General features: G+C 47.5%; 1 protein-coding gene across 1 annotated transcript in view; it reads right to left on the bottom strand.

The window, feature by feature from the left end:
* Window positions 1-18,209, bottom strand: part of LOC104164017 (ATP-binding cassette sub-family A member 1-like) — a 77,706-nt gene that overhangs the window by 14,847 nt on the left and 44,650 nt on the right. The window contains 19 exon segments of the mRNA XM_009703211.1: window positions 266-379; window positions 1,773-1,821; window positions 2,889-3,091; window positions 3,598-3,670; window positions 4,120-4,340; window positions 4,877-5,014; window positions 5,985-6,124; window positions 6,647-6,778; window positions 7,339-7,510; window positions 7,983-8,096; window positions 8,631-8,835; window positions 9,483-9,704; window positions 10,056-10,278; window positions 10,889-11,065; window positions 11,157-11,362; window positions 12,225-12,413; window positions 15,396-15,512; window positions 16,216-16,355; window positions 16,942-17,182. Coding sequence (XP_009701513.1) covers window positions 266-379; window positions 1,773-1,821; window positions 2,889-3,091; window positions 3,598-3,670; window positions 4,120-4,340; window positions 4,877-5,014; window positions 5,985-6,124; window positions 6,647-6,778; window positions 7,339-7,510; window positions 7,983-8,096; window positions 8,631-8,835; window positions 9,483-9,704; window positions 10,056-10,278; window positions 10,889-11,065; window positions 11,157-11,362; window positions 12,225-12,413; window positions 15,396-15,512; window positions 16,216-16,355; window positions 16,942-17,182 — 3,076 coding nt within the window.

Raw genomic sequence — 18,209 nt, 5'->3', positions numbered from 1 at the left:
TGGCTTCAGCAGCTACTCTCACTCATCGAAAAAAACAGAGAGCAGTGAGCAGAGACTGCAACAGAAATTCATGTGAATGCATTTTCACCCTTATGTCTCTGAGCCTTGATGGGAAGATTGAGCAGGCTGTGGATACTGCACTGCCCACTATTCCTAAAGGCAAATAAACCACCACTCCTTTAGCAGTCTCAGCCTTAGGATCTGCAGTATTTGTAACACAAAAGAGTGTTCACAAGAAGAAAACAGGCTTGAGCCCCAGCAATACCTGGATCTATGTCTGAATCATTAGGATCAAATGCATCATCTTCTGTAAATGGACGAAGGCAGCTCTGTCTGTCTCCAAACACTCGTCTGTTCCTTCTGGCTGGCAATGTCCCATCTGAAAATAATGCAGTTATAGATCAGCTGAACTGCTTCAGTTAATCTCCAGTTAGCCCCAGAAAAATCAAAGCAGTATAATTTTCATTTTACACATCTTCCATTTGCAAACTGAGGAGGTGATCTGGAGTGACTCCAGTGCAGGCAAAAGTAAAACCAAGACTGCCACTCTGCAAGGGTCACATGTTTTATGCACCATTTTTTGCATGCTGTCCTAGAAGCTTCTTCCAGTGCACTGGACACTTTTTTTTTTTCATTTAAGCCATGGAAATGGCAGGCTGCTTTCACTATAAAAAAAACTCTCACTTAATATGCGTATGACTCCAAGTGCAATTTGCTAGCACTAGTTTATCAGGAAATGCTGGCACAAGCACTTAATGCAGTGAGCTGCTTTCAGAAAGACAAAGTCATTTGGTCTGCACTGTGGTCTGACCCTGTCAAGAGTTCTTCTTACTCCTCAGAGCAGACCATAGTGTCAGTCAAGTAACTCACAATACACTCAAACACTAGAAACTCCACTATTACAAAATAAACTTCTATTGACTCAGTGGTAGCATGTTACAGAATCACAGAATCAATTTGGTTGGAAGAGACCTCTGGGATCATCGAGTCCAACCTCTGCCCTAACACCACCATGTCAACTAGACCACGGCACTAAATGCCACATCCAGCCTTTTCTTCAACACCTCCAGGGGTGGTGACTCCACCATGCCCCTGGGCAGCCCAGTCCAATGCCTAACAACCCCTTCTGGGAAGAAATGTCTCCTACTGTCTAGCCTGAACTTCCCCTGGTGCAGTTTCAGACTATGCCCTCTTGTCCTGTCACCAGTTGCCTGGGAGATGAGGCCAACCCCCACCTCGCTACAACCTCCTTTCAGGTAGTTGTAGAGAACAATAAAGTCTCCCCTCAGCCTCCTCTTCTCCAGGCTGAACAATCCCAGCTCCCTCAGCCACTCCTCATAAGACTTACCCTCTAGACCCTTCACCAGCTTTGTTGCCCTTCTCTGGACCCGCTCCAATGTTAACAGTATACAAAAGCATGCATTAAGTATACTAAGAACAGTTATTTTAGGTCATTAAAGAAATTAGCACAGTAGACTTCCAGTTCAGTCCGAGACAGGGCCTGTCACACCTTGGCATGCGTCACTGCATAGCTGGATGTGTTGCCATACACAAAGGTAACCCACCTGCACCACACTGACCAGGCTTGCGAGACTAGGACTGCTCCTTATTTGAGATACGCACTAGACCCTTTATTCCCCTGGGAGCTAAGCCCTGCACCAGGATTTTACTCCTCAACTATCTAGGCTTGGTCAGCCTTGTGCTTAAACAGCACAAATAGCGTACCTCCTCCTCAAGTCCCCTTCAGCACTGTAGGGGACAACTACACCCACCTGAGGTTTCTGCATCCACACCGCTATCATCAGCCACTTTCAGGAAGATCTGAAAAGCAATGATAAGTGTCAGTGAAAATTAGAAGGGGAGCAATATTGTGGGGACTGCTTCAGGAGATGCCATAAGGAAGCTCATGACTGGCAGATGCAGCACGAGAACAGAGGATACAGAGTTTATCCCCTGCGTGATGGGGACATGGACTTTGTGGCTTCTCTCCAGCTTCCAGCAGCCAGCCTGTAACCACATACCAGCCATTCCTCCTTTCCAATGTCAGTTCTCAGTGCACCAAAAACACAAAGCTCTCTCCCATGTCTCAGATAGAAACCTAGTTACTAAATTAGGGGAATCCCACCTTCCTCCTAGTCTGACAGTGCTGACACTCCTGTTCAAGCTTGAATATGCACCTTTGTGGAGCCTGTCCTACAGACTCTCCTAAACCAGAAAAAAACATTTTCAAATTGCAGATAGCATCCAAGGTCTTCACAGCTGTGGGATGAACTAGAGGGCAACCTCAGTAAGTGACACCACCACTGGTTCAGTTTCCTCTCTAATTATTTAAAAAAAACCCAAACAAAAACCAACCAAACAAAACCAAACAGAACCATTTCACATGAACATGGGATAAAGTGCATGACACTTCAGTGATAAAAGAAAGTGAGAGTGGTCTGTTGGAACACAGCCACAAGGAACAAACCCTAAAACCAGCACTGACAAGGGCATTCGTCTAAGTGGTTTCTGTAAAGTATAGTCTCCAGTACTGAAATTTATGTTTTCAGTTAAGTGCAGCAGAAAGCACCCCTAAAAATACCTCAAAGGCGTTTACACAGTCATTACAAGCCAAATTGGAGGCCAACTTTCACATGACATCTCAGCGAAGTGCAACTGAGTACAAAGGACCTGTCTATGCTTACCTGTACTACATTTAAGTTTTTCAAGCATGCTTCTATGAGCACACACTTAAACAGGGCAGAAGGCAAGCCATTCTGGAGAGGAAAACAAAGCTGCCTGTTCCACAATAAATGTTTATAGGAAGAGACAAGACTCCATCTCATTGTTATTTCTGCCATGGTTCATTTCGCATAGTTTAAGTCAAAGAGAATCTTCAGCTCCCTCACCTCTTCCAGGGTGGTTTCAGAGATGCCATAGCTGGAGATGCCAAGATCAGAGAGACGGTCATCAATTTCATGGAACAGCTCCACGAAAGCTCCCTCTTTAGCAGCCTTGTACGGTAAGACATAGGTTAATTCATGTCCAATGTCCTCCACCAGCCTGGCTTCAGGAACGTGTTTTGTAATGAGATTTGAAATTGCAGAGACATCTAGAAGAACCAAAAGGAAAAGATGGTGTTCATCTTGTTACTGTTCATTATGTGAAAAGAAAAGCTGAGTCTGAAAAGCCTTGCTGGAAAGAAAGGAAGGAAAATGGGACATCTCTGGAAAGCAGCTCATTTGCATTGAAAGTCTCGTCTCTTTTTACATTTAACACAAGCTTGGATGAAAGCCCGGACCCAAGTCTGGCTATTCTTTTTACTGGTAGCCCTGCAAGTCATTGACGTACAGTTCACCAGCAAACGTTACATATTGCTAACAGGCCTAGCAACTACATAATCTTTGGTTATTAAATCTCAGGACAGCTTGAATCCAAAATGGCTCACTAAAGAAAAATGTTCCAATATTTATAGATTTAAAAACATCATCTCCGAATTTAGTAATTGTCCCAAGACTGTAGCTATACAGGGGCAAAAGGTTAAGGAAGTTGTCCAAGGTCAAAGATAGAGCAATGTCAGCACCGGGACTGAATCTTACATTCTTTTCCAAGCCTCACCTATTGTCAGTGTGTCACTTTCATGGTCACTACCAAGGCCAGCGTCAGAGCTGCTCTGGGAGACACTGTCATCCTGGTCACAAAAAAAGAAGACAACCATTTAACCAAAAGGCCCCACCAGATGCTGCACTCTAGGTACTACAACCAGATGCGGCAACATGCTGGATACTCCACAGAGGAGGCAAAGTAATGGTGACATACCCCTGCAAAGGGCTGAAATACAAGTAAGAGGTCACAGTTATAGGAGTGAGTGGTACAAAAGCGTGTACTTCATCTGTTCTATATGTATTCAACCAGCTTTGGACCACCAGCATTGGAAGAAACTATAACAGAGATGTACATCCCATGCAACAGTTTAACCAGACATGATCTGGCATAGTACCTATACAAGCAAGTAACACATCTTTTGAAGAAAAAGGGATTTCTCTTTGAGACATTCTATCATGTAAAATCTTAGCTGCTGCTTCCCATAAGCCTAAGATTTCAGGAAGGAAGAATATGAACAGCAAGGGTCAGCTGTACCTTTTTCAGATAGGACACTGTGCTGCTGCTGTTTCGGCAGGAGCTCAGAGAGGAATCCACATCCTTCTTGACTAGGGTCAAATAATAGCCGGTTCCCAGCTGGTTCTTCAGGAAGAGAGAAGAGCCAACACAGCAGAGCTTGCCATGAGAAATGATGGCAATTCGGTCCCCCAGAATGTCTGCCTCATCCATGTGGTGCGTGGAGAGAATGATAGTGCGGCCTGGAAGAAAGCAAGGGAAGACACTGCTGTTAAGTCAACTGTATCCATGTTTCCAAGTCAAAGCCACAATCATCTGGATCTTGTCATGAAGCTGGACAGGATGTTGATGCCACAAGTCTGGGCTCCTTTGAATGAGGCCAGCAGTATGGAAAAGGTTCACAACTGCTGTCATGTGTTTATTCTGTCCATCCTCTGTAGGCTCTTGTCATGCTCAGCAAAGGCAGGTTAATTTTATGTCAGCAAGGCTGGTTGCACAGAGCAGAACAGGACACTGCTGCACACCAAGGGTGAATTTATGACTTTAACTGCCCTCACAACCCAGTGAGGAACTTTGTTCATGAGCTCTGACATGAACAGGATGAAAAAGGAAGACAGATGAGAGATCACAACATCCTTGTCCTGCACGGTCTTTGTTCCTTCTTCAGTGCAGGCAACAATAGACTTGCAAAGACGCATTGCTATTTTGAGAACAGTCTATCAGATTGATTTTCTTTTGCTTTCCATTACACATTCGAGTAGAGAAAAAGACCACATACCTTGCCGATACTTCAGGAGCAACTCCCATATCCCTCTGCGTGAATAAGGATCCACCCCAGCCGTAGGCTCATCCAGAATGACAACCTTGGAGCCACCAACAAAGGCTAAGGCAACCGAGAGCTTCCTCTGCATGCCACCTGACAGGTACAAGAAGAAAGAGGTGTTCAGGCTGATGCAGAGGTATGGGGAACAGCAACAGTTGCACCACAGTGGATAATGAGCTCTTTGAGAGAAAACAAATTGCATACTAAGAAGGTCAAGCACTGCTACTCTTTCAGGGTCCCATCACTTTCAGGACAGGGGATAATAATAATCCAACTCTCCTCCTACTGCAGGAAACCACACCTTGCAAGCCCTTGCATAAGTGAATCATACTATCTCAACATCAGCAGTAGTCAGTCACCGGTTCGGAGGCCTAACCATATTTGAGGATCTGGAGCACTGGTCTTCAGGGTCTGAGCTGCAGAAACAGGTCCCCAAGAGACAGCCCTCCTGTGGGAGTGTGCCAGAGGCAGCTGCTCTTCCATACTAAAGCCAACCTGTGGCCATTTGCTCTCCCTTCCCAAGAGGAAATGTGCAGTCTGGGCCAATAGTTGAGTCAGAGACAAAGGAGTCTTGGTCCCTCAACTATCTGGTACAGACCGATACAGGAATCCTGCTGCTCCTGAACAAAGGGAAGGATACTCCAGGATGCCAACTGAAGAAGCATAAGTCAGCATAAGAAATGCATATACGGTTCACAAACAAGAAGGCACTTGAAGATTATCGTCTGAGCCACTCCCACCTAAACCCATAAAACCCAAACATATTAGTAAGCATTTGAAGAACACGTATCACATGTAGCTGGACTGTCGTGATGGAAACAAGTACAAAATACTCAGTGAGTGACTTGTTATGGCCATTAGATACCGTAAGATTTTTAAGTTTACTAAGATATACTGATGAAGTACTTAATAAATAACTGATTTCCTTAAGTGCTTAATTGCGTGGTAGTCTGTATTTGATTGGAGGATCCAACCAAGGTCCGTGATGCAGCCTCTCTGAAACCCAACAGAGTTTTTCTGAGGCTGAGGAAGCAGCTGAGAATGTAAAAGCAGCTGAACCTACCAGACAGTTTGCTTGTCCTAGCTTTCAGTTTGTGAGGCAAACCAACATCCATTGCCATCTGCTCCATCTCCTCTTTCACCTTCTTTTCTGGCAGCCCTTTGAGCCGAGCATAGAACCAGATGTGTTCCTCCACAGTCAGCCTAGGGAACAGGAGCAGGTTCAGGGTACAGGTGAGAGCACCACGTCCCTCGCATTAGCATTACAGCTGGCATATTTGTTTGCTCAGGAAAACATCTTTTAAGGCCAAGGTTTCAGGAAGGAGCTACAGACTGGGTGTGCTCATCTTGGGTCTGATTTCAGGGTGTGGCTATTCAGCACCAACCTATGTAAATAATCCTCCTTTAAGGGTGCTTGACAGAGTACCCCAAATATCCCAAATCATTAGGCACTGGGGAAACATTTGGCCCACTTAAGTTTAATGGAGTAGATTTCTTTAAAGAGGTGTGAAAGATTAAAGCATAGGTTCTTGCTGATAAGTCACAGGGATGTATGCACATGCAAATAAACACAATGTCCTTGTACCAGTCGCACACCATCCCACTGTCTCACATCACGCACACACATAAAGACAGGACTGCCCTAGCTGAATGCACACTACTGTCTCCTAAAGAACCCAAACATCTGTTGGGTAACACTAGTCTTGCGTCTCAGATGCTACTCACAAGTCAAACAGCACATTGTGTTGTGGACAGACACCCAGGTTCTGCCTGATGGTGCTGAGCTCAGAGCAGATATCTTTCCCCAGGATGAAGGCTGTACCCGAGGTTGGGGGGAACAAACCAGTCAAGATGGACCTGAAGGACAAACACAACAGATAAGCAGGTTCCACCACTAGGAAATGGCTGCTGCACGTGCCAGGGTGGATGAATGAAGAGTGGGTGGAAGCCCTGAGGAATTCCTACATCAGGAAAGTAGTCTGAAAAACATAGCACTAATGGATTAAAAAAAAATAATCAGCACCAATGGTTTTAACAGTGATCAAAGGACACCCACATGACTCTGCCTGAAGGAAGTATTTTTTCATTTAAAAGCTTCTCATCTATTCAGTCTCACCTTGTTTCCTTATGCTGGTAAGTCAGAATCACAAATGGTATTACTAAAAAATGCTGCCAGCACAATCATTTGGCACAGCCTCAACCTGAACTACCTCCAGTTTCACTCCTCTGTATCTGTGCATCTTCTGAGGCAGCTGCACAACTAGGGTAAGTCAACAGAGCTCCACTGAAATTAGTGGAGCATCTTACTCTGCACTAGCTTGCACATTGCAGTTGTATAGCTACCTCTACCTTATTGATAGGAACTGCAGTACTCAGAGTCGCTTCCCCACTTTCTTAAAGCATTATTTTGTTCTTACATGGTAGTGGTTTTCCCTGCTCCATTATGTCCCAGAAAGGAGGTGATTTGTCCTTCATAGAAGTTCAGTGTGAGACCATCTACAGCAACTTTCTTGCCATCACGATAAACCTTGACCAGGTTCTGGATGGAAACACCAAGGCTCAGGTGCACAGGCTCTTCCTCCTTGCAGACTGAAAGAAAACAGAGTAGAGAGGGATATGATAGGTTTTAACAGCAACTGTGTGGAAATTCTAACAAACATCACACTCCCCCAAGTCTGTGGAGATCCAAGGAGAAATGAGCTATATGAAGAACTATACACATTTCTTTCTCAGGGACAGGAACCTTCCATAGAAGTTGTCCTTTAGCTCTTCTCTCTCTACTGGGCTCATCTGCGAGTTGGAGATCTCCACTGTCACCACGGTCAGCAAAAATGGGATGAATTCTGAACTCCATGAGGCTGGAGTACCCACCTGCACTCAAGTAGGCCAAGTACCTTGGGTTTATCTGGATACACCCACCTGATCAGCGTACCCAAACTGTGATAACAAAGGGATGACCAATTTCACCTTAGCCATGCCAGCCCTGCTGTTTTTGGACTCTCCTTTCAAAAAGGCAGACCACAACACTACATTGCAGAAAGGCTTTGTGTCCAGCACTTACCTTCTGAAGGCCCCTTCTGGTCAGGATGCGGGTGCTGCCTGTCCTGCGGTTCCTCACCAAACCAATAGGACTTCGTGAAAGGAAAGTACCAGGGCCTGGGAATCCCATACTGGCCTAAAGAGAAAAGCATTACATGAGCCTGACTGCATTTGTCCCTCTTCTTCTGTTAGCTTTCAGGACTAGAAGCGAAATACTCCACACCCCCAGTAAGCCTCTAGGTTAGGCAGGACTAAGAAGAGATCCTTCTTGATGAAGACACTGCCAGACTTCAGCGGATAACTTTGTCCACGCTTCGCTTTAGGGTTAAAAGCCCTGTGCTGGAAGGTGCTAAGCAGCCATATGTGGTGCTGATACTCTCAACTCCTCCCTTGCACCAGGCTCTGTGGACTTAGCAGTTCAGAAAAGGGAAGAGCTGAAGTGCAACAAAACCGCTGGGAATAGCTCAGCCATCGCCACAATGGGGCACAGCCTCTGTGCTGGGCAACAGTCACTGCTATGAGCAGCAACAACCTTACTGTGATGGGTCTGTGGTTTTCCTGCATGACCTTTCTGCAGCTCTCCTTAAAAATGGGCACAATTTACACCTTGGCAAATGAGTAGAGTGAAAGGATGTATTTAACAGCATGAAGACTCAGAAGCAGACCTCACCTGGGAAGACAGACTCAATGTACCAGGTCATGACCCCATATAGGAAGGTGTCAAACAACATCATGACAGCAGATGTGGTGATGCTAAAGCCATCTTCTTCCAATGGGCTCTCAAAGAAGTTGTCCCACTGAACACCAACTCCCTGCTCCTCGAACAGTGCAAAGTACTCACAACCAAAGCCAAAGGCTACTGGAGACAGCAGGCTCTGCAAATGGGAGGCACAAACATGCATTCAGTTTTTCACAACTACTCTCCAGCTGGGCAGCTCAGCTCTAGCACAAGGCTAAGGGACATGGTCCAGAAGCCTTACAGGAAAAATCAAAGTATAATCAAAAATCAGAGGAGTATGACCATATTTGCAGAGACAGAGTGAGAGACTCAGTCTTCGTTCCAGCAAGCAAGAAAGACCTGAAGTCTCTGCTGGACCACCACCCAGAACTGTTTGTTTCCCTATTTTCTTTCCCTTGTTCTTTGGACTTTCATGCAAGGGAAAAGAGCACTAACAGCCACCCTCTCCAGACAGTAAGAAATACTGTGCAGAAGAAAGTCAGTTGGTTCCTTCAGCCTGCACATCTGGTGGTACAGCATCACAGAGTACAGAGATCAAGGCAGCTTAGTCTGGCTGAATTTAGTCTACTACTGAAGTCAACAAAACCCCCCCATCAGCTCCTAGCAGATTCAGTCAACTTCTTCACCAAGCCCAGCTCTGACAGCCTCTTACACTGGAAAATTATCCTCCCATTGTCAGTCACCTCCCCACCTTGTTATCAGTGTCCAGCTAGAGAGCTCTCTAGCTGCTGAGTGCCACACTGATGGAGGCCCAGTACCCCGGACAGTTTGCTCAAGACTCACCGCAAAGATCTTGAGTGAGAAGCTGACATAGTCCTGCCAGGCAACGCACAGCACGTAAGGCAGGTACAGTGTGAAATAGACAATGCCCCCACAGGCAGCTGCCAGGTTGGCCCTGGAGAACACGGTGCTGATGAGGAAGCACTGGAGGATGGTCACAATACCGAAGATCGAGAGGAAAACAAACACCACGCTAGGGTCACTGTAAGGCAGCAGATTCCCCATCTGGCAGGAGAACAACAGGTGCATCAGGCTTTGAAAGGGCTCTCCACGGTGGCTCTAGTACAAGCAGGTCTGCAAAGCTGCTGCTCAGGGGAGGCTGGGTTGCTGCAATTTGCACAACAGCCTTCCTAGAATTGGGGCAGTACCAGAGGCACCTTTTCCAGAGCACTGAATCCACTACAGACCCTCCTGCTGTTTTCAGCCACACAGCGCCGTTTTGTGCCAAAACTCTGTTCCCAAAAAGTTGCTTGTCAACCCACACTAACTTCTCCCCAGTGTGCCAGTGCAGACCACTGCTTAGCAGGCTCTCCAGGCTCTAGATTCTGCTGCCACGGGCCAAATCAGTCAACTCACCTTAAGGATGAGCACCAGCAGGCCTGCGCTCATCAGGAGAGGGATGAGGCTGCTAATGAACCAGCTTAGCCAAAGGATGCCATTGTCAACTCCCATGATCCTCATCGTCTCCTTCAGCCGGGCTTCCTTCTCATACACAATGCCCTTAATTATCACAGCCACTGAGTAGATCCAGGCTAGAGTCATGAAGAGAGGCATGGAGCGGCTCATGACACGTAGAAATCTGAGAGGAAGGAAGGAAAGGGGCCAGGAGAACAGTGAGAAACATCACTGCAGCTTCAGGAACCAATCAAGGACTAGCAGAGCATGGTGATGGCTAAGGCTTCACTGCACAAAGCAGACGATGTGCAGAGCACAACACAGGATCAGTGTCTCACCGTGAGGTGAGGTTGATGGGTTTAGAGCACATCACCATCCTGGAGCAGGAGCTGGAGTTGCAACTGTCACTCAGGGGAAGAGTGAGTGCAAAGACTTGCCTTTCCTGGGGGCTGGCTCTCAACTGTCCTCTTTTCACTCCCCCATACCTAGGTCTCCGCTTTTTTCCCCAGTGTTATTTTTGCCTGCACTGGGTTTGGGGATATGGTCACATCTCAGGAATGTACTCTGTATGTGAAAGTCCTGTACAGACACTCCTTCTCCTAGGAAGGACTCTGCAAGTCATTACATATCCTAAATCCTCCATGCAGGTGCCCCAATTCCAGGGATTAGAAACACTAAGGAGATTGCTACCCTACCGATAGTAGGGACATAAACCATGTCTGAGGAGTGACAAAAGCCTGTGCCTCCCAAGCCACAATCCTCCAAGGAGCTTTCAAATCAGCCTGCATACATACATGTCATCCACATAACACGGGTAGGGCATCTGTTGCACATAAACTCCTGTTGTCTTCTCTGTGCCTGTCTGCACCCTGATGATGGCCTGTTCCACCACATCCTGCAGGTAGGCAAAACCTCCCCAAACATAGCGCATGTCCTCAAAGGGGTCAGCACGGGGACCAGGATCCCAGTACCTGCACCAAGGGAACAAGACCTTCCATTAGAAATCCTCATCATCACATCCCCTACAAGAAATTGTTCATAAGGCAGGATGTCAGGACTCACCCATCCTTGATCTTGTTGGTCCTTTCTACATTATCGATGTCCATGCGTATTTTATATTTCACATGCTGAGGTAGCTCTATGCTATTAGGAGCTATTTCTGTGAAGACTATGCCAGCCCAGAACCTCCTTTCATCCAGAAGCTCCAAGGACTTGTTTATAAGCAGGACTTCTGTGGCCACAGGCTCCAGCTTGTCCAAGTTGACACACTAGGCAGGGACAGATTTGGAAGTATTTACAGGAGAAGTTACCAAACCAGAATGTACTTTGTTTATGCTTGGGAGGGAGAAAAAAGGGGAACTGTGCAATGCCAATGCCATGGCCAAGAAAAGACTGCAATGCTGGACTACTTTGCAATGGCTCATGGTAGCCCAGCAAGTTGCTGGAGATGTAATTTTTTCCTGCCTGACAGTCACCTGCCAGTCAAATATGTATCACTGAGAAATACCCCAGTATTTTCCACACAAGAGCTTAGGTAGCATTGCAGTACTAGCTACAGAGTCCCATCCAAGCATCAATTTCCATAGATAGTCCTACTTTCTCTGTTACCAATAAACTAGGTCTGACTCAAAGCCTCTAAAAAACCAGCGGAGAGACCCAAAGGCTTTGGACCAGGCCCCTGACAGGCCAAGGACTGCTTCTGTTTGCACTCGCCTGTCAAGGTGATCGAGTAACAAGCAGAACAAATTTCATTATTTGCTATGTCTTCCTCAGTTTAAAGCAGCTGCTAGCTTCACCACGGTCCCCAGCTAACAGCCCCGATCGAAACCCAAGCGGTTACACTGCCGAAGCGCGCAGCAGCTCTCAGTCGCACAGTAACAGCAGGGTGGGAAACCACATGCAGGGGCCAGAGCAGGAGCTTCAAGAACAAGGCCTACATTTAGGTTCCTACATCTATATTTAGGCACCCGAATAAATGATATTTTCTAACATGCTGTGCACTCAGGCCTACTAAAGCCTGGTCGTTTACAGAAACTAGACTAAGGAACATCTATCTTTCCTCCCACCGCGCAAGTAGAGACCAAGCTGCTGCCCTCCCCCAGCTCCTTGCCCACACTAGCAGGATCTCACCTCCATGAAGCGGGAGATGGTCTGGATAGCCCGGTCTGTCTCATTGAAGGCGTCCACCCAGGTATACACTGAGCCATTTGCTGCCTCCAAGTCCTCCGGATGGTTTGACAGGAAACGAGCAACGTCCTCCACTGTCCAGTTGGAAGCCGGCAAGTGCTGGTCCCAGAGAGCTTTGCCTTTCAGCAGCGTCTGTAGGTATTTTGTTTTCAAAGGAGAAATAGTTATTGAGAATTAATGTTAGGTCTCCCCTCTCATCATAAAAACAAGCACTACCAAGGAAAACGCCTTTTAAAAACGTGCAGGGAGGGGCTCTCTGCCATACTGAGAAGATCAGCATGCTGGGATCCTTCCTTTTACCCCCCGGTGGTAGAGGACGCGCCTCCCTCGGTGCAGCTACACCACAGGGTCTGCTTTGTGGGCTGCCTGCCTGCCCCCATGTCCTGCCCTCCCTCTCCCAAGGAGAACCACCTACGGCTCCATGCCCCGCTCAGGCAAACCAGGTCTTGCACCAGCAAAACAAATCAGTGGGAGACTCCCGTTCAGGAGAAACGCATTCGGCTGATGGTGGTTGCCAAGCTCTGCTCACCTCTCCCGAACAAACGTCTGGTCCTGGCTGGGATGAGGAGGGGCTGTGGCATGGCTGGAGGCCAAACTGTCACAGCGCTGAGCAGAAATACCAGCACCAGAGGCTGGGTGGCTTTTCTTACGTATTTTGCTGTCGCACCATCAGGACTGGCTGAAGCAGCCGGGTACAACCATCACGTCCTGCCTCTCTGTTCTCCTATCTGGGACTGTGCTTTTTTCACCTGGTTTAACTGCTAGCTTTCTGAGGATGGGCTATTGCTCTGCTATCCTATGCACGACACCCCACACAAGTGCAGTCCAGGTAGAAGCATCTGGCATTGAAGCAGAAACCAGTCATTGAGGGCAGGCAATATAAAGGCAAGCAAGAGGGGAGCATTAATTGTAAAGGGTACAGTTGAACTGAAGTAAGGGAGAGGAAAAAAAAAAGCCTGCACAAGAGAAAACTGTAAAAATCCTAACCAATAAAAACAGGAAATGCATTTTCTGCCAGAACAAAGAATGAAGTGGAGAGGTAAGGAGCTTCCCCATGCTCTGCTGTTACCAGAAAACAATGGGTCACACAGCTACAAAAACAGCACTGGGAACTGGGAAAACAGAACAGGCCAAGCTGGCAAAGGAGAACATGCAAAAGGGAAATCTGAGCAAACAGAGGTTGGCTGCGCTGAGCTTCGTTCACATTTGGTCTCCCAAGGTTGGCTTGCACCACGCCCCCGGCAGAAAGGGCACAAGGCCTACAGGGAAGGGGTTCAGCCTCATCACCTTCGGGGGCAACACTAAAACTCCTTAATGACACGGGCACAAATTGTCCTCCCTGAAGTCAGCAGGTGCATTAGCATCAAACTGAAAGTGCCAGAGATGGGCAAGCAAAGCACTTTCCTGTCCTTCAGCAAGAAGCAATACGCTAAACAGACTGCACAACCCAGAAAGTGGGGAGGTGATGACCGGTCACCCAGCAGCATGGCAGCTTCAGTGGCTAACAAACAGCAAAGCACTGACCTCCCCTTTGAAAGCAGCCACAAACAGGCAACTCTGTTTCAGCCTATTCACGTACAAGTGATCTGTGCTACATCTCTAAACTGAATGGGATGCTGCCCAGGAGCTGCCCAGACATTGACAAGGAAGTACTCCTGCTTGTGTGAACTACAAAAGGTCACAACAAATGAGCCCCTGCTACTGCACCAATACAGAGGAGGAGACCAGACTACTGGGAAGATCAACAATTAACTACCAGAGCCAGCAGGGTTAACAAGACACACAAAATACAAAACCAGAAAACCAGAAAAGCCTAGGGCGCATTTAAAAAAAAAAAAAGGCACAACAGCATTCAGTTTTCAAAGGGCATGACTGCAAACCAACATCCAAACCCTTACTTTCTGTCTGCACTCTCTGCAGTAAACAGTTCAATTTACAGTTGGTGGCCCCGATTCTCAATTCCTTGATGCCAACATCTACAGAATTAACTTTCATAAAGCCAACAGAGGCACAGGAGTGATGAAAATGATGTCTCTGACCCTCTAGTACATCATGTTGATGGGGAAGTGCAACAGGGCAGGTCAGAGGCTATTCAGCACAGCATTATGTTGGGGTAAACAAGGAATGAATTTCAAGGCTTAAAAGACCTGGGGAGGTCTCTGTATAACAGCTGCACTACGACACCCAACCAGCTGCCTTGCAGAGACAGCAGGTGAAGCTACTCTACAACTGTTTCTCTGTTGTGCGATCCCAGTTGTACATCACTGTGCTTCCAAAGACATCAGCATAGGGTGCAAAGATCCACCTCCCAGAGTCGCACCTGAGTTACAGTGAACTAAGCCACTTAAGCAGATAATGCCCCAGTAATGCAGGCCTAACAACTGGCACAATGCTCCAGGGAGCCAACAGGCTAGCAGAAAGCATGTGAAATCTGAACAAGACTCCCAGCCCCTTCTTCATGGTCTAGTACGCACAGCATGTTATGAAGGGATCAGCCGTAGGGTGATGTTTGCTCTTCTGCCATGAGCACTCAAGTATTACTAAATTAAGTGTACCATGCAACTCCAAATTAATTTTTCACAAGATTTGTTCCAGATTACTGCCAGGCATCTAGGTTCAGCTCTAGCATGATAACCATTCAATTCCTACCGTAGCCAATGGGGCCTGAGGCCACCTGGCACCTTCCAGGATCTGATCTAGGTATATGACTGCACGCTTTGCTGCTATCATGAGCGCACCGTTCTGGAGAAGTGCACAGCACAAGGAGCTCAACATGTCACCAATCCCACAGGTCCCCAGTTTACAAATATCCCAAGTCAGATATGCATACCGCATTAGAGCAACACTGTGGAAGATACAGCCCATTTCGCCACAGAAGCAGATTAGAAACGGGTGTTAAACATGTACTGCTCCTGTCTGCAGTGGGTTGTTACATGAAGGAAGGAATGCCAAGCATAACACAAGATTGGTACAATCACTATGTGTTTCAAGAAGAGGTCTCATCCATACTCTTTATGTGCCCAGTTCCGCACCAAAGCACCATCTAAAATTAAATATTTCATCACTTATTGCAGAGGATGACAGTGGTGGTTCTGGCAAGGACAGCATACTGACCCGAATGAGATCCATTTCCTGACTACTTTCCATAAACGTCCAAATCTTCGGGCTTATCTCTTCCCACATCCCCTCGAGGTCACGAAACACACCCAGCTCCTGGAACGTCCTGTTCACCTGTCGGCAAAGAGAAGAGGAAGGTTATTTCCAAAAGCTGGCAGAGATCCACTGTGGGCTGAGAGGGTGCATTGACCTGACAAGTGAAGTATTGAGTGTTGCTTATATTCAAACAGCAGCTTAGCTTCTGCAAAGACCAGAGCAGGGAAAAATAAAGTGTGCTTGGAAGGAAAACAACAACAGGGAGTGTGGATGTCTGTGGCTGTCCACTGCTTTTGAAGGCTTGGTAGAGAATGACTCTGCCTTGGAGATGAAGGGCACACAGAGGTAGCCCCTCCCCATGTGCTAGAAGAGTCTTGCTGAGAGAGCTTGGGGAATTAGAAAGCACATTAAGCAAACCACAATCGGAAATGATTAAGGATCTGCTGATCAGCCTGCAGTGCATGAAACAAAGGACACCTGAAGGCTTATCAAGGTCTTCCACACTCCTACATCCAACACCAGAGATGCAAAGCCTGTGCATGATCAGAAGGCACCATCAGGAAAGCTTCCAGCCAAGTCTAGAAACCAAAAAGTTCAGCCTGGCCTTTCCTCCTTGAGCCTTGAACAAAAACTGCATGGGAGGTAAGAGACTAGGGACGCTGTGCTTTGCAGGCAATCCTTTCTAGGCTTGTGTTTGGGCTCAATTTAACACAGAGCAGCTAAGCTGCACAGTCAGAGGACATACTTCTTGCTACATACCAGAGAATAGGGCTAGAGTTACCTCAGTCATAATCTTCCTTATGGCTGGTGTGTCTGGAGTGTACAAGATCTTCCCAATCAGCAAGGGTTTCAAAGCCCTCCAGATAATCCTGGAAAGCGGGCTGGATTCCAGGTTCTTCATCAGCTCATTGCAGTAGGGTGCTGAGGAGGAGAAGACAGGGGTGAGTGGCTGAACAGCATGGTGACAGCTGCAGAAGGTATATGCCCCACTTGAGTGGGCTTCAAGGACAGTCACAGCTGAAAGTATAGCATTTGTCAGACAACAAACACCCTCCTCTACTGCAAAGCTCCACAAAAAGCCCCTTTCAGTCCAAGCCTCCACAGTCTGTCCAGCAAACATGGAGCACCCAGGTAGCCTCCAGCATTAAGAGCCACACTGCTAGCTCTGCACCACTCCCACAACCCTGCTGCATGGCACAAGCAAAATTTGTCCAGAAAAGGCCAGATTTCCAAAGGTTGCACATGACTCTGCTCCCTCTCCCCCAAAGGAGGTCCACCACACAGCCTTCTGAGGACTCTACCCAAGGCTCTTGGGAATTCCTTGTATGTTGATATCCTTGCTGGCCTTCAGGGCATGTGCAGAAGACCATGCGCACGCCCTTCTGAAACAGTGGAAGGAATGCTGTCCCTCAGGACCACCTCCTTTCATCTGTGGAAGTTTGGGAAACACTAGTGATGACAACCATGAAGTAGACAGGACCTTAGGCCATGCCAGGGTTACACTTACTTGTGGAGTTATCATAGAAATTAGTTACATCGTCTTCAGTGCTGTTGCCTCCGAACAGTGCTTTGTAATTGTTATCCTCATACCAGTTGAGGGATTTAATTTTGAGCCCTCCACCTTCGGGATGGCCACACACAATGCGTGACACAGCCTGGTAGATTTGTGTAGAAGAGCTAGAGGCATTCACGTTGGTCAGGAACATCACTTCTTGCCTCATGTCGCTCCAGCTCTTCATGCTCAGCAACTGGAGGGGGAGGTGGAAGAGGAGTAGAAGGAGGGATAGGAACAGGATTAGCGAAAAGAGAAGATCTTGCCACTCTCCTTCAAATCACATGTCTGTTTTTGAACAGATGAGAATCCCCTTGAACACAACATCTAGTAAAGACCAGGGAAAGCACATTTCCCCCCACCACAGCAGGAGAACGTAGAGGGAAGTCTCTTCTGTGCATGCACAAGGAACGTACCTTTGCCAAGCTCTTTAGTCTAAGTTTTCTCCTCCAAGTGCTGGGGGGGGTTCCTGCCCTCCCCGCCCTTTCATGTGGAAGCTGCTTCTCCTCCCGGTTGCACAACAGCTCACGCTCCCATGGAGCTCCCTCACACCAGGCAGGGTGGGGTGCATTGAGTCAGGAGAGGGGAGAAGGAACAACACAGATTGTAGCTCACGGGACACAGGCTGGATGAGCTGCAGGCCCCAGCAGTGTCACCTGGCACAATTCCACCAAGGTCAGCAAGCCTCCACTGATTTACACCAGGCAGCCAGTTTGACCTCCTAGATTGGTATCACTTGTCCCTGCCCCAGCACCTCCCTGCCCTGCTGTCAACAGCATTCCCAGAAAACCCTTGAAAACAAGCCTAGCTACAGCATGGAGCCTGATCACAGCATGAGCTGTGCACACAGCCAGCCACAGCAAGGAGCCTTCTCCTGCCCAGCCGGCCTGACACCAGGCTCAAGGTGACAAGGCACACCTGGCCAGGATGACTGGTACCTCCAGACTCATCTGTCTGGCATAGGCATCCACCTGCAATACGTCATGAAGAAAAGCGCCAGGTGCTCAGCCTGAGACACTCACTGCATTAATGTCACCATACTCAGGGGCATCGCCAAGCTCACCACAATGGAAAAAGCAATGCACCTCCCATGAGCACTGGTTTCACACTACACTTAAGCATGGCTGTCAGACCCCCTGTCTGGAGACGTAAGAATATCAGTAGAGCTGTGTCCATACAGACTACAAGTCTGTTTATCTCAGTAACATCTGCGATGGTGACAA

This window comes from Cariama cristata, unplaced genomic scaffold, assembly GCF_000690535.1.
Source record: "Cariama cristata isolate BGI_N322 unplaced genomic scaffold, ASM69053v1 scaffold37126, whole genome shotgun sequence".
Classification (NCBI taxonomy): domain Eukaryota; kingdom Metazoa; phylum Chordata; class Aves; order Cariamiformes; family Cariamidae; genus Cariama; species Cariama cristata.
Note: the sequence above shows the minus strand (reverse complement) of the source record. Positions and strands in the feature narration are given on the sequence as shown.